Genomic DNA, 15,402 nt, shown 5'->3' with positions numbered 1-15,402 from the left:
TAGGTGGATTGATACTATACAAAGTGCCTTAGACGATAGAAATATAAGATCTGATAATGTTGGAGTCTTGACAAGTAACAGACTGATTTGGAGGAAAATTGTAGATAGGAAGTTAGTAATGATGTAATTTTTTCATGTAGTACTGTCATATCCTGTACACCCCTTGAGGGTACATGGCAGGAATTTGATGATGATGATGAGTATGGATATGTATTCCTGACTGCATCCTGGGCAGTGTTTTTTACCACTGTGCTGTCATCACTGCTTGTTTCATTTAGCAGCCTTTCAAAGTAATTACTCCATACTTCAAGGATATCTTTTACTCCCGTTTTCATGTCACCTTTATTATCTCTAACTCCTTTTACTGTGTTGTGAATGGAGAACCTGTGGAACAAGTAAAAGATTTCAGTCTACTTAGGCATGATTTTTAGTGAAGATGGTAAATTAAATATGGAAATGGATAACAGAATCAACAAAGCCAGTATGGTAGGAAGTCAACTGAATAAATTCATATGGAATAAGGGAGAAATTAGTCAGAACACTAAATTAGCTGTATACAAGACAGTGTTCAAACCAGTTTTAACTTATGGATCTGAGAGCTGGGTCAGAAGTAAAACACTTCACCCAAGACTAGAGACCACAGATATGAGAGTCCTGAGAAAGATTAGAGGCGTGAACAGATGGCATTAATGGCAATATCATATTAAAAACGAGGATATTAGTAAAGAACTCGACATTGTCAGCATCCAGGAATGCATTAGCAGAGCTAATCTCAGGTGGTATGGTGACATATATAGAATGGGCGAAGAAAGATTAGCAAAACAAGTGTTCTCTGCAAGGTTGGCAGCAAAACGACCCAGAGGAAGACCAAGATATAGGTGAATTGATACAGTACAAAGTGCCTTAGACGATAGAAATATTAGATCTGATAATGTTGGAGTCTTGACAAGTAACAGAATGATTTGGAGGAAAATTAGAAGTTAGTAATGATGTAATTTTTTTCATGTAGTACTATCATATCCTGTACATCCCTTGAGGGTACATGGCAGGAATTTGATGATGATGAACTCCTTTTACAGCACTCTTTCCTCCAGTTCTGATTTTTTCATCCTTACAGACAACCTCACCACATGCCTCTCTGGCAGAATCAATCAATTTTTTCTCCAGAGTTTGCCACTGAATCTCCAAGGTTTGAATCCTGTTCTCAAACTCTTTCATTTTTCCCACAATAATCTTTGTGTATTTTAGTCTACAGCTCACATCTGAGAGCTGCTCAACTTTTATTCGCTTTAAAACTTTCTTACATGTTATTCTTTTCAATATGAAATTCAATTTTATCCTGCTCAAGACTAAATAGTGATCACTTCCAATTTCAAATCCTCTGTACACTCTGGTGTTCTGCACCATGGATAAAACACCACTATCAACAATAACATAGTCAATGAGACTTTTCTTATACCTTGCCTCTTCTCTCCATGTGAATTTGTGCACATTTTTATGTTGGAACATGGTGTTAATAATAACCAGTCCATGTCCTGAGCAGAAACCCAACAGATATTTGCCATTATTATTAGCTTTGCTCTTTTCTCCAAATTTTCCCCAAATATTTTTGTATGTCTCACAATCATTTCTTACTCTGCTATTTAGATCCCCAACGAGGACCAACTTTTCCTTTTTCATTGTGTCAGTTGCTTTTTCCAAAGCCTCAAAAAAATTCATCCACTTCTACCTTAGTAGAACCTTCTGTGGGACCACAGGCACAAATAAGTCTCATTGTCCAGTTCCCCATTGTCATATTTGTCCACATTACTCTACTTGAGACTGATTGCCATTCAAGAAGATTAGCCTCGTATTTTGTGTTGAATACTATGGTATATATATAAGGGGAAGGGTTTTATGGGAAACAGGGGAAGGGTAGAGCGTTAACAGGACGCGAGCCATTTAGATCGAAACGGCTCATACTCCGTTAATGCTCTTCCCCGCCCATTTCCCATAAAACTCTTCCCCTTCCCCAAAAAAGCATCCTAAAATATAATAATGTATATATATGTATATATAGTTTTTAAAACAAACCCGGGTTTTCTAATTAATTTTTCCACCTTGCCTCAAACCCCAGTTTTTAACAGCCAAACAGCAGAAGTATGGAGAATGAAGACAACCTAACATCCAAACAAGGTATGTGCAAAATTTCTTCCTCTATTAGTCTGCATATATTTACCTTTAAAATACACTTATAATGCCCTAAGAATTCTTCAGTGAATGGCCATTGCTTTTAAAAATAAGGGACACTCCTAAACGAAAATAGGCAAAAATAGCCATAAAAATAATAGTTTCTAACAGATAATATGGAAATAATCCCAGAAATAATACCTATAAAATTCATATTTATATAAATTTTATAAAAATAGATAAATATATTTTATATATAAACATATAAAATTCATCATCATAATTTTCATGGATTTAGGCCTACAACTGCCTGTTCCAGCCTCAGAAGTCTCGTTTAGAGGATGTCCAGGTTTTCTTTTTTTTTTTTTAGTAGTCTGTAATTTAATACTTGTTTTGGTAATCTTTCTGTGTTCATTCTTGCCATGTGTTCCATCCATTTATTATGTTGATATTTCTTTATTTTTTATATTACTAATTCCTGGTTTAGTATTTTCACAATTTCTTTCATGGTCGTATAGAGTATACTTAGCAGTTTTTCTCATAAAATTAATATAGTTTAAATATGTAAATAATATAATATAGTTCAAATATTAAACTTACTCATAAAATTAATAACCTACAAAAAAAAAAAAAAAAAAAAATATAAGAACCGACATTAATGAAAATTACCTGCCAATATATGAAAGCAAAAGGTCCTTGTATTTTACCAAAAATATGACAAATATCTGCACTTTTAGCATTCGATAAAACTGATAATATTGTTTGAGTATCAGAATCTGTATCTTTCAAGACCTAGAAAATAATACAGATAGAAAGGTGAACATTTTAATGAAACACAAACCTATAAAAACAGCATAACCATTTTTGTAAAAATGGACAGGTTACTTTTTGCCAGTTATAGTGCACTGCATGAAGAAAAAAAAAATAAAATAAAATACTGCACAGTAAAAAATTTGTATGAATAATAATTTAAAGAATCTAGTAATGTTCTTGCAAACATTTCATCTCTTAATGAAGAAGATCATTTAATTTTTAGGAGACAGGTTAGAGCAGTGCTTCCCAAACTGTGGGTGGCTGCCCCCTTGGGGGCCGTTAGTTTTGTTGAGAGGAGGGGGTGAAATAATGAAAACAAATTTAAAATGTTTTAAGGCTAAGTGTGTGCCGTGTCAAATGTTTATGTAAGATGCTAAAAATGTATTTGCATTTGATTTTTGCTGTGTATGTATTGAATTGAATATAAATACAATAAATATTATATTATAATAATATATGTCTGTATTATGATTTTTTTTTCGATGGGGGCTGTGAAATATTTTAATTTTTCCAAGGGGAACTTTACATCCATAAGTTTGGGAGGCACTGGGTTAGAGGAATTACATGAAATAAAAAATGAAACTTAAAACCAAAGCTGTGTAAATTTTTACAATTATTCATGTTTGTTTTGCATTTACTTTTCTTCTGCAAACGTACTGTCAACTTTCTTTTTCTGTAATATATTCCAACAGCACAATTGATTACTACTGCAAAATTTCAGAAGATATTCATTAAAAAAGGGCATATTTTATTACCAGAGGTATTGTCAATTCCATTAACTAGCAGTACAAGAACAGTCAGTCCCTAAACACTATCTTCTAACAAAAATTTCAACTAATGAATTTTAGCATTCCAATTTTCTTATATGGATTTAAGTCTCTTAACAAAATGCATTATGAAATAAATATGAAACACGCTTTATCTATCAAAGACATATTGTAGTTGGTATTATATCTCCAAGTAGAAATCGGGATATACACACTAAGTCAGATTTCAAGGTTATATACATAGACCATGTTATACATATACCATGTTACGAAAATTATATGGCCTCGAGATTCAACACTGAGGTGGCCAATTTAATTTCACAATAGATAGTGTCAAATCCATAAAGTGTTTCACAAATCCTTTCTTTTTAGAAAACTCAATTCAAATAGTTAGGGGGGAGGAACAATACTGAGATACACAGCAGTCAATGATTAAATCATAAGGGGGGGGGGAGAGAGAACAGTATATCTGGTATTTCTATGGAAATAATGATATCTAACCCAACTCCTGATGTACATACAAGTGGTATATTAAAATGAAAGAGAATGGGCTGATGAAACACATGGAAAATTAGATATGTTATTAGGCAGATCAAATAATTAAACTGTCCCATTTATTGTTTTATTTTCTATGACTATTTTTGATCTAACATAATCTCAACCTTAAATATCATGACTTTTGTTTTCTGTTTTGAATTTCACAAAAGAAATCAAAAAATTTTGAAATTTATGAAATTTTTGAGCACCTTGATTAATTTCAATTAATCAAAGTGTTACACAATGTCTTCTGTTAATTTATTACCTAACTATATTTTTGTATCTTTATATAAACTTTGTACCAAATGTAATAAATGTCCTTGTCTTTTTCAACATATAAATACTGTCTATACAAGGATCTTACTTGTTTGAAACCATTTTGTTCTTTTGAAATTAGACTGTTTGCAATATTTCGAAGTCTTTTATTCAGGATTTTACTGTACATTTTGTAATCTTTATTTAATAGACTGATTTTTCTGTAATTTCCACCATCATTGCTGTTTCCTTTCTTAAATTATTATTATTACTACTACTACTACGGGCTACTCCAGGGAGTCCTTAGACTCATCGAGGGAGGCCCTAAACATCATGTTCACACAACTGTTCAACATTCTCACAGTATCTATCATACCTTGCCTTGAACTCGTTCACTGTCATAGCACCCACAACAGACTCTGGCAGCTTATTCCACTCATTTACCACTCTAAAAGTAAAGAACCCAGCTCTAACACCCCTGCTAACCACGCTCTTGCCCAGCTTCCATGGGTGTCCCCTAGTTCTCCCACCACCAGTCCTGATCTCAAAAATATCCTCTGAATTAATCCTATAGAATCCTTTTAGCAATTTGAATGTCTCAATCATATTTCCCCCTTTTCCGCCTATCAACTAGTTTCTGCACCCCACAAATCTTCAACCTGTTCTCATATGGTTCATTCCATAGACCTGCTATCATCTTAGTCACTCGCCTCTGGATCCTCTCAACCTCCTCCCCATCAAGAAGGAACCGAGGTGACCAAATCTGGGCACAGTAGTCGAGATGAGGTCTTATCAGGGCTCGGTACAGAGGTACAATAACTTGCTTGTCTCTGCTCGTCAAGGTATTTTTCAACGACCAAGTGAGTTGATGAGCTGATTTAGCTACTTTCGCAATGTGCCCCCTAAACTTCATCTCCCTATCCACCAACACTCCCAAGTCCCTGGCCTCATCAATCTCTTGGAGTACAGTTCCACCAATGTGGTATACTGCTGCTAATCTTTTCACTCCGAAATGCATAACCTTACATTTTGTGACATTAAATTGACATCCATTCTCCTTAGTCCAGAACTCCAATCTATCTAAGTCATCTTGCAAGACTTTGACATCTTCTGCGTTCACTATCGCCCTACCCAACTTTGCATCATCAGCAAACAAATGAACTGTCCCACTTAGACCCTTCCCTATATCGTTAATGAACAGATTAAACAGCAGTGGTCCAAGAACAGAACCCTGTGGCACACCACTAGTCACAGGCTGTCTTTTGGACTCTACTCCTGAATAAACTACTCTTTGATATCTCTCCATCAACGACCCAGCTATCCATCTCACCAACCCTATATCCATTCCCATATGTTGTAGTTTACGGATTAGAATTCCATGTGGTATCCTGTCAAACGCCTTTGCCAGGTCCAGCAGTATCACTGTAAACCCATTTCCCTTATCCAGTTCAGCAGTCACCTTGTTATAAAACTTGAGCAAGTTACTGAGGCATGATCTACCCTTCACAAAGCCATGCTGTCCTCTGTACAGTATCTCATTTTCATCAATCCATTCCTGTATTTTTCCCTTGACTACTTTCTCCAAGACCTTGATAACGACTCCTGATATGCTGATCGGTCGGTAATTTGCAACCATAGTCTTGGATCCTCCTTTATGCAGCGAAACTATTTTCCCCTCTTTCCATGCCTTCGGGACTAAGCCAGACCCGAGACTCAGATTAAACAACATGGTCAAGGGCACTGATAATTCCTTAGCCGCTTCATGCAAGATCCGTGCCGGTATACCATCCAATCCCACAGATGTATTCACATTAAAGTTCTGTAATAGATTATTCACCTCCACTTCATTCATCACAATTCCCGTATAAACTAATGGTTCCTTCATTTTTTCAACGTCACCACCTGGATGATATACTTTTGCAAGGTGCGCGCTCAGTAACTCCACTATATCGACTGGTTCAGTGAACTCTTTACCATCGTCATTCCTTAAAATCATTTTGCCATGTACAGTTTTTTCCTTGCTTGCAGCATATTGAAAGAACTGTGTGGGATTCTCTTTTGCTTGCATAGCTAGTTTCCTTTCATAATCGGCTTTTGCTGTTTTTACCACACTCGTTACCCTTCTGGCCTGCACTTTATACCGTTCGTGTGCCTGCAGGTCACCCCTTTCTTTAAATTCCCTCCATGGTTGTTTCTTTTTTTTGCAGCTCAAGCTTAATGGTGTTATTCATCCATTTAACCCCTATTTGTTTCACTATTCGGACCTTAGGTATACAATCAGCCATAACCTCCTGTAAATGCTCTTTGACCACTTCCCATGCTCTATCGACGTTCAGCCCTTGCAGTTGTACATGCCATGGCACTGATCCAAGCAATCTCCTAAGCTTGTCATACTTGCCAGCACGGTAATTCCACATATACCCTGTCTTAATCACAAATTGCACACCTTTAGCTACCTCCCAGGTCAAGACCTTATGATCACTCTCACCAATAGGTGGCAACATGGTCATATTCATTAGTCAAATTTTGAGATGCAATTACCAGGTCAAGCACTCTCACACCCCTAGTATTTTCAATTACATGCTGTTTCAGATAGTTATCCCTTAATAATTGAATAAAATCCATTTCCTTCCTCACATGTGTCCTCTCCTCCTTCCAATCAATGTTACCATAGTTGAAATCCCCCATAATAATTACCTTCCTTCCACTCATTTCATCAATTTGTTTAAGCATACCATCTCCACCATCTATTCCATCACCTGGTCTATAGCAGCACCCAACTGTATATTTTATTCTGCCAGTGTCAATCTCACACCAAATAGCCTCAAATGAGCTCCTTTCACTATCCTGCAATACTTCAATTCTCCTTGGCTGCAGTTCATCAGCTATCATCAATAATACCCCTCCCCCCATTTTATTCTCTCTGTCCCTCCTAAACATACTATAACCTACACATTCTATCCCACTAACTATATCATCTTCCGTCAGCCATGTTTCACTAATGCCAATAACCTGTGGCCAGGAAGAGCCAATCAAGGCCAAAAATTCTTCCTTCTTGTTCCTAATACTCCTGGCATTAGTATACATGAATTGCAGTGATCCCTTTGTCCCACCCCTATCTTGATGCGTTATTCTAAATGTCCCATTCCTATTTTTTCTCCTTAGTGCTGGCTCAGGTACATTATATACATTTTTACACCCAACTGTCTCACTGATGTCTGGATATCCACTCCTGCCCCCCTCCTTGGTAGTTCTAGTTTCCCTGGTTCTGCACATCCATTTTCACTTCATTCAGCAACACTTTTTCCAGTCTCCGCACACCAAGTCCATTCAAATGCAGGCCATCCATCTTGCATAAGTCCTTTCACCCATCAAACTCATTCCACACGTCCACGAATTCCACACCACACCGTCCGCATAATGTCATTTGTGATTATGGCCCTCCTTCTAAATTCTTCTCAATCATACCGCGGTAACAGACTCACCATTCTAACTCTGTCACTCTTTTCTTTCGCTACCTTTAACAATACTTTCAAGTCCTCTCATAAAAAATTTATCACCTTTCGATTCATTCGTACCCGCCACAATTATTAATTCTTTCACCCTCTGTTTTTGCACTCTAATACTCTCACTTACATCCTTAAATTTCGCACCCGGTATGTACGATTTAGTTACACTCCCATCTATTACTCCTCTTAAAAACGAGTCACCATACAACACTCTTTCCTTCATTTCGAAAACTCTCCCATGCTGTTTATTTACATTCGCCGAATCACTCTGGAAAGAGTTTTGCAAGTGCTCTAATTGCCGCTGCGCATTTTGTATCACTACGCGCAACCTAGCAATCTCACTTCCTACAAATAATTCCTCATTTTTTTTATCATTCAAACCATTTTCTCTTTCTGTATAATTGCTCTCACTCTTTCTTAGATCACCGCTCACATTGCCATCTTGTACACCGCAATTCCCTATCAAGCCACTATTTTCACTCGCATTCTGGCTTTCTTCAACCATAACTGTCTCACAACCTGACACATACTTCGACTCCTCACTTTGCATACACTTTCTACACATTCTCCCACCACTATCACTTTCAATCCAAACTCCAGCCTCATTCGGGAATACATACATTCCACACACATCACATTGGACAAATCCTCTCACATTATAGTTTTTGAACAATGGCGTCGTATTTTTGGATGCCATTATCTTACGTCGCATTGCCACCATATTCAAATCTATGAAACGTATCGTTAAATACTAAATTAATTAACGGAATTTACACCAAAATCACATAGACACAACAAGCTACCAAATTTAGACAATATTACGTTATGATTTTTAACATATATTCTAATTTCTATTCAAAATTGTACTTAGCTTTCGAGAGCTCCCTGAAAACATAACCGTTCGCCTGGCCCTCTAGCGGCGACCCCTGTATATATATATATTATATATAGTAAATGTATATATATAGTAAATATAGTGTGTGTGTGTATATATATATATATATATATGAGCCTGTGTAGCTCAGTGGATGAGGCATTTGCACACCATCGTGCTAGGCCGCACGAAGGAAGTCTTGGTTTCGAGTCTAGTCGGCGACTAGCGGAAATTTTTCTGAGCCTTTTTTCGACCGGTTCCCGAGTTAGTCGATCTCTGGCACGGGCAAGCAGGTTTTTCCTCCCGGAAACTCGGGTTTTTCGTCCTGTAAACTCAAGAAAATCGACCGTAGAACCCACATTATTTCAGACATTAAAATATATTGTGTTAGGGTTAGAGACCACGAGATGGCGGCACATTTGAGCCGTCGCTCTTCACTGCGTACCGCTTAATTAGTGATAGCCTTGGGCCATCTGTCTCTGATTGGGTACCAGTGGAGATTGAACTGCCCACTCAGTCTCCAAAAGTTAGATAGGGCTAAATGGCCTCGCCTACTCCCGTATATACGGGAATAAAAAGGCGTTAGCTGATTTTTTTTTTTCTGATATATATGTATTGTTGAAATTAGGGTTTACTCGGGATGTATACATTAATAAAAATAAATTTAACTGACTAGAACCCGAGAAAGTATAACAAAAACCTTTAATACATCACAACTAGTTTCAGCGGTGATCCGACTTCTTCAGGTGAGAAATAAAAAACATAAGATATAAAATAACACGGTAAAAAATGAACTTTCCAGCTTAATAAAAAGCAGAATAGTAACAGTCATATTTGAATAGGTGACCGCGTGCTACCGTTGGCATGAGTAGAATGTGTGCGACAGCTAATTTTTGAGCGCCAGTACTGGATTACTGCGCTATGGGAATCAGGCAAATTGTAGCTAAGATTATTGTTTAAATGTGAAGGGTCCAGAACTATTTCTTTTGATTCAATAATTCTTCTTTCGAATTCATCCTTGCAAATATATAAATTAGTAGTGTATTCCCAGTCAACTCGATGTGGCTGTTCTTCAAGGTTAGAGTTTGCTGAGAAAAGGAAATGACTTGAAAGGGCGCTCGCTCGTGCTCTATTGTAGGAGATGTCACGTCTATGTTCCTCAAGACGAAGTGAAACAGATTTATCTATCTGGCCAAAATAAGGTCGACCACAGCCGCACAAAACTTTATAAACACCAGGAAAATGCAGATGGTTGTGTTTTGGTTTTGGTCGACTCAGAAAAGAACGAAGTTTTGGCAGCGTAGTATAGTCGGTCTTTATGTTGAATTTTTTCAAAATCTTAGCTAGTTTTGGGGTAAGAGTGCTGATAAAAGGCAACTATATGAGTGATAGGGTTGCAGTCATCTTCTTGTCGAGGATGTTGGCGTGGCCTCAAACGTTTAGTGATGTTACGAGATGAATATCCATTATTTAAGAAGGTGTTTTTTAGGAAGTTAAGCTCTGTTTGAAGGTCTTCTTCTGTGGAAATGAGACATCTTGCTCGATGGGCGAGGGAGGAGATGATGCCCAGTTTCTGAGGTGGGAAGTGATGAGAAGAACCATGCAAATATCTATCAGTGTGGGTGGTTTTTCGAAAAATTGAAAATTTAAGACAGTCAGGAAATCTACTGATCTTGAGATCCAAGAAGGGGAGAACGCCGTTAATCTCTAGTTCTGATGTGAATTTAATGTTTTGATGTTGGTTATTTAAATGGTTTAGGAAGTTTTGCAGTCCCTCTAAACTATGTCCCCAAATAAGGAAGACGTCATCAATGTAACGTAACTACAGTTTAGGTTTCAAAGTAGCTGAGGAAATAGCTTTCTCTTCAAAATCTTCTAGAAAAAAGTTAGCTAAGACTGGAGATAGAGGGCTGCCCATAGCTAAACCGCTAGTTTGTTTGTATATTTTATCTTCGTAGCAGAAATAGCCGGAATTGATGCAGTGAGTTAGAAGAGCGAACACTTTTTTAGAAACCTTGTCCTTAAGAAGACTCAGAACTTCATCTGTAGGAACATTCGTAAACAGAGATACGATGTCAAAACTCACCATTCTGTCCGAGTCTAAAAGATTCAAATTTTTTATTTTTGAGATGAAATCTTCAGAGTTTTTGATGAAGGAAGAAGAATTGTCAACTAAATGTTTTAAAGAAGCTGCAAGATATTTAGACAGATTGTACGTAGGTGAGTCAATCCCTTCCACAATAGGTCGTAAAGGGGTGTCCACCTTATGGATCTTAGGCAAGCCGTACAACCGAGGAATGAGGGGATGGAGAGAGCGGAGAGATAGTCTTGTATGTCTGGGAAGTTCAGAAGTTGATTTCAGAAGATTGTTTGTACAGTTATGGTTACGTTACATTGATGACGTCTTCCTTATTTGGGAACATAGTTTAGAGGAACTGCAAAACTTCCTAAACCATTTAAATAACCAACATCAAAACATTAAATTCACATCAGAACTAGAGATTAACGGCATTCTCCCCTTCTTGGATCTCAAGATCAGTAGATTTCCTGACTGTCTTAAATTTTCAATTTTTCGAAAAACCACCCACACTGATAGATATTTGCATGGTTCTTCTCATCACTTCCCACCTCAGAAACTGGGCATCATCTCCTCCCTCGCCCATCGAGCAAGATGTCTCATTTCCACAGAAGAAGACCTTCAAACAGAGCTTAACACCTTCTTAAATAATGGATATTCATCTCGTAACATCACTAAACGTTTGAGGCCACGCCAACATCCTCGACAAGAAGATGACTGCAACCCTATCACTCATATACAGTTACCTTTTATCAGCACTCTTACCCCAAAACTAGCTAAGATTTTGAAAAAATTCAACATAAAGACCGACTATACTACGCTGCCAAAACTTTGTTCTTTTCTGAGTCGACCAAAACCAAAACACAACCATCTGCATTTTCCTGGTGTTTATAAAGTTTTATGCGGCTGTGGTCGACCTTATTTTGGCCAGACAGATAAATCTGTTTCACTTCGTCTTGAGGAACATAGACGTGACATCTCCTACAATAGAGCACGAGCGAGCGCCCTTTCAAGTCCTTTTCTCGGCAAACTCTAACCTTGAAGAACAGCCACATCAAGTTGACTGGGAACGCACTACTAATTTATATATTTGCAAGGATGAATTCGAAAGAAGAATTATTGAATCAAAAGAAATAGTTCTGGACCCTTCACATTTAAACAATAATCTTAGCTACAATTTGCCTGATTCCCATAACGCAGTATCCAGTACTGGCGCTCAAAAATTAGCTGTCGCACACATTCTACTCATGCCAACGGTAGCATGCGGTCACCTATTCAAATATGACTGTTACTATTCTGCTTTTTATTAAGCTGGAAAGTTCATTTTTTACCGTGTGATTTTATATCTTATGTTTTTTATTTCTCACCTGAAGAAGTCGGATCACCGATGAAACTAGTTGTGATGTATTAAAGGTTTTTGTTATACTTTCTCGGGTTCTAGTCAGTTAAATTTATTTTTATTAATATATATATATATATATATATATATATGTTAAGAATACCAAGCAATTTTTAAACCTGGTTTTACTCCATTTCCCAAGTAAGCAAACAGACAAATAAGTCAAGTTTGCGCCCGCAAGTGATGCAAGTCTAGCTGATCCTACAGGTAGTGCAAGACCAAGGCAACTCGTGGTAAAGGTGGCATGAGCTCTGATCACTAATCTTTATATTTACCCTTAATGCCAAAACACATCTCCAAGAAGGATATGCATGATGTTATGTATTAGAGACAAGAGGCCACTACCCAGACCGGTTTCGACCTTTATTGAGGTCTCATCAGTGGGAGCTAGGCTAGAAATACCAAGATTTAGTAATACAGAGCTCATAAGTATTTTACCAGAACAAGTTGCCATAAGGTGTTTTAACCTTATTAAATAAAAATCTCTGGAGGAGATATAAACGTAGAAGCTTTGTATTACTAATTCTTGGTATTTCTAGCCTAGCTCCCACTGATGAGACCTCAATAAAGGTCGAAACCGGTCTGGGTAGTGGCCTCTTGCCTTTAATACATAACATCATGCATCTCCTTCTTGGAGATGTGTTTTGGCATTAAGGGTAAATATAAAGATTAGTGATCAGAGCTCATGCCACCTTTACCACGAGTTGCCTTGGTCTTGCACTACCTGTAGGATCAGCTAGACTTGCATCACTTGCAGGCGCAAACTTGACTTATTTGTCTGTTTGCTTACTTGGGAAATGGAGTAAAACCAGGTTTAAAAATTGCTTGGTATTCTTAACATTTATTATACCCAAGGTAAAATACTTTCTACATATAGTGTATATATATATATATATATATAGTAAATGTATATATAACTTTAGCTTTTCACCAACCTGATGGAATCTCACATTTCCTCCAACAGTTATTAATTTTAAGAATCTGTGATGTAAATAATCTCCACATATTTCCAAAGTCTGTATTTATGTCATCTAATCTGGTTGATTTCTATTTTTTGATACCTTTATTGCTTCTTTTAGTTCTTCTAATCTAATTGGGTTTCTATCAGTAATAATTTTTTCATTCTTGTTTTCTGTTATTAAATTTGAGTCATACCATAAATTCTTATAATGTTCTATCCATTGTTTCTAATGTGTTATGTTTATTTGTGCTGTATCTCTCTTTCTTTATTGTTTAATTTCAAAGGTTCTTTCACTTGGTTATACTATAAATTAAAGATACCAAGCATTATATTCTTGGTTTAATCCTTTATCCAAGTGTAAGCAAACAATGCTTGTGGGCAAAGTATATTCATGACTGGGCTACTTGTATGTAGAGGCTAATGACTTCACAGATTATTTTATTAATAAGGTGTGATGCATTTTGACTACTTGTATATGGGAAGTATGTGATTTCTGCATTACTTCAAACTTGGTATCTCTTTTGAATTGATACCCACAGATGACACCTCAATAAAGGCAGAACCCACACTGGTAGTGGCCCTTCCCATAATGCATAGCATTATATACATCCAAATGAATGTGTGAATTGCATTATAGGATATTAAGGCAAGGGCTCACTTTAGTGAATACAGGAGTGGCAAACCTGAGATATCTGATTCTGGATCCTGCCTTACTTCATATAATTTCATATAATATACATCTGTTATATCTCTCTATGCTGTATTTGGTCACTTATTAAATATTAAACTTGAACTTTATATTGGCTTTATTAGTTGATCAGAGATTTTTTGAAAAATATATACAAATGTCTACAAGTTTCACCAGCAGTTCTGTCTGGCTTCTTCAGGACATATGAAATGGTACATGGAACTCAACATTTGCTAGTAAAAAAGAATGGAGTAAGGTAATATCTTCTGCTTTCTACACCATTGTAAACATATATGTTATTTTTCTTATATATGTAATAACTTTATCTTTACTCTTCTATATCTTCATTCTATTCCTAATTCTTTTTAGCTTTACTCTAATGCCCTTTTTCTCTCTTATCCTTTCTAATTTACTCTACTGCATACTATGATTATCCACTTTCCATATTTACTAAATGAATGCCTATGAATACTGGAAATTTATTTGTCAGACTGCACCACTAATATATCATTTACTTGGCATAAGACTAATTAAAACTTCCAGAAGATTTCCCTCTCTCTCTCTCTCACGAGCGAAGTTTCCTTTATCAATGTTTACTTTAACAGTCGTGGTTCGTAAGTAACTGAACTGCGTTTTTATTGCCTTAAATTATTTCCCGCTCACAAGTCCGATTTATTTAAGAACAGTCCAGTTGTAAAATAAAAGATCAGGCAGCACTCTTTTAATAAATAATTAAAATACATTTATTTACAAATTATATACGAATTAAACAATAGGGAGATTGCTTTCTCTATCCATTTATAAAATCTTTAGCATAAATTAGAACCTTTTTACTTTAACACTAATTAACTTCTTTAACTCACAATCTTATTTACTCTCTGCTTACAGAATTCAACTTATTAAACTTCTAGTTTACTTGCAAAGAGGTTAGATAACTCTCTGTTAAGTTATCTTTACAATTTTTATATCAACTTCCAATATGCCAATCGATTCTCTTAATGACACTTCTTACTGCTATTAACCAAATTCTTAAAAGTCTTTCTATAACATACTATAAGAGGAATTGTACAAAAGTATGGAACTTACAAAGGCTCTGTATCACACATTCAGTCAAAAGTCTTGCACAAAAAGTTCTAAGACAATTCTTTCATCTCAGATCTTGAGCTTCCTCAGGAATGCTGGCTTCAGTAATATCTCATTGAGAAAATAGCGGGCTGTGGACTGCGATACTCATTCAGCTCCAGCAAAAGGTTGTTCTCCCACGGCGAAAAGAAAAACTTCCAAGCGAAGCTTGAACTTGCCGCCAACTCTCAACCGAGATCCCTCTCTCTCTCTCTCTCTGGCCTGGAAGCT

At 36.5% G+C, this 15,402-nt stretch overlaps 1 protein-coding gene across 4 annotated transcripts in view; it reads right to left on the bottom strand.

Moving 5' to 3' along the window:
• The window catches only part of LOC150101225 (asparagine synthetase domain-containing protein 1), a 311,734-nt gene that overhangs the window by 224,896 nt on the left and 71,436 nt on the right, over positions 1-15,402 (bottom strand). For all 4 annotated transcript variants that reach the window (XR_016549180.1, XM_090402011.1, XM_090402013.1 and 1 more), the window contains exon 4: positions 2,839-2,961. Coding sequence is in view for 3 of the 4 variants with exons in the window: in XM_090402011.1 (XP_090258137.1) it covers positions 2,839-2,961 (123 nt within the window). In the remaining variant the exon portion in view is untranslated. The remainder of the gene's footprint in view (positions 1-2,838; positions 2,962-15,402) is intronic.

This window comes from Typopeltis vanoorti, chromosome 12, assembly GCF_054136105.1.
Source record: "Typopeltis vanoorti isolate ZY-2024b chromosome 12, IOZ_Tvanoo_1.0, whole genome shotgun sequence".
NCBI classification, from domain to species: domain Eukaryota; kingdom Metazoa; phylum Arthropoda; class Arachnida; order Uropygi; family Thelyphonidae; genus Typopeltis; species Typopeltis vanoorti.
The sequence above is the reverse complement of the archived record's forward strand: the minus strand, read 5'-3'. Positions and strand labels throughout refer to the sequence as shown.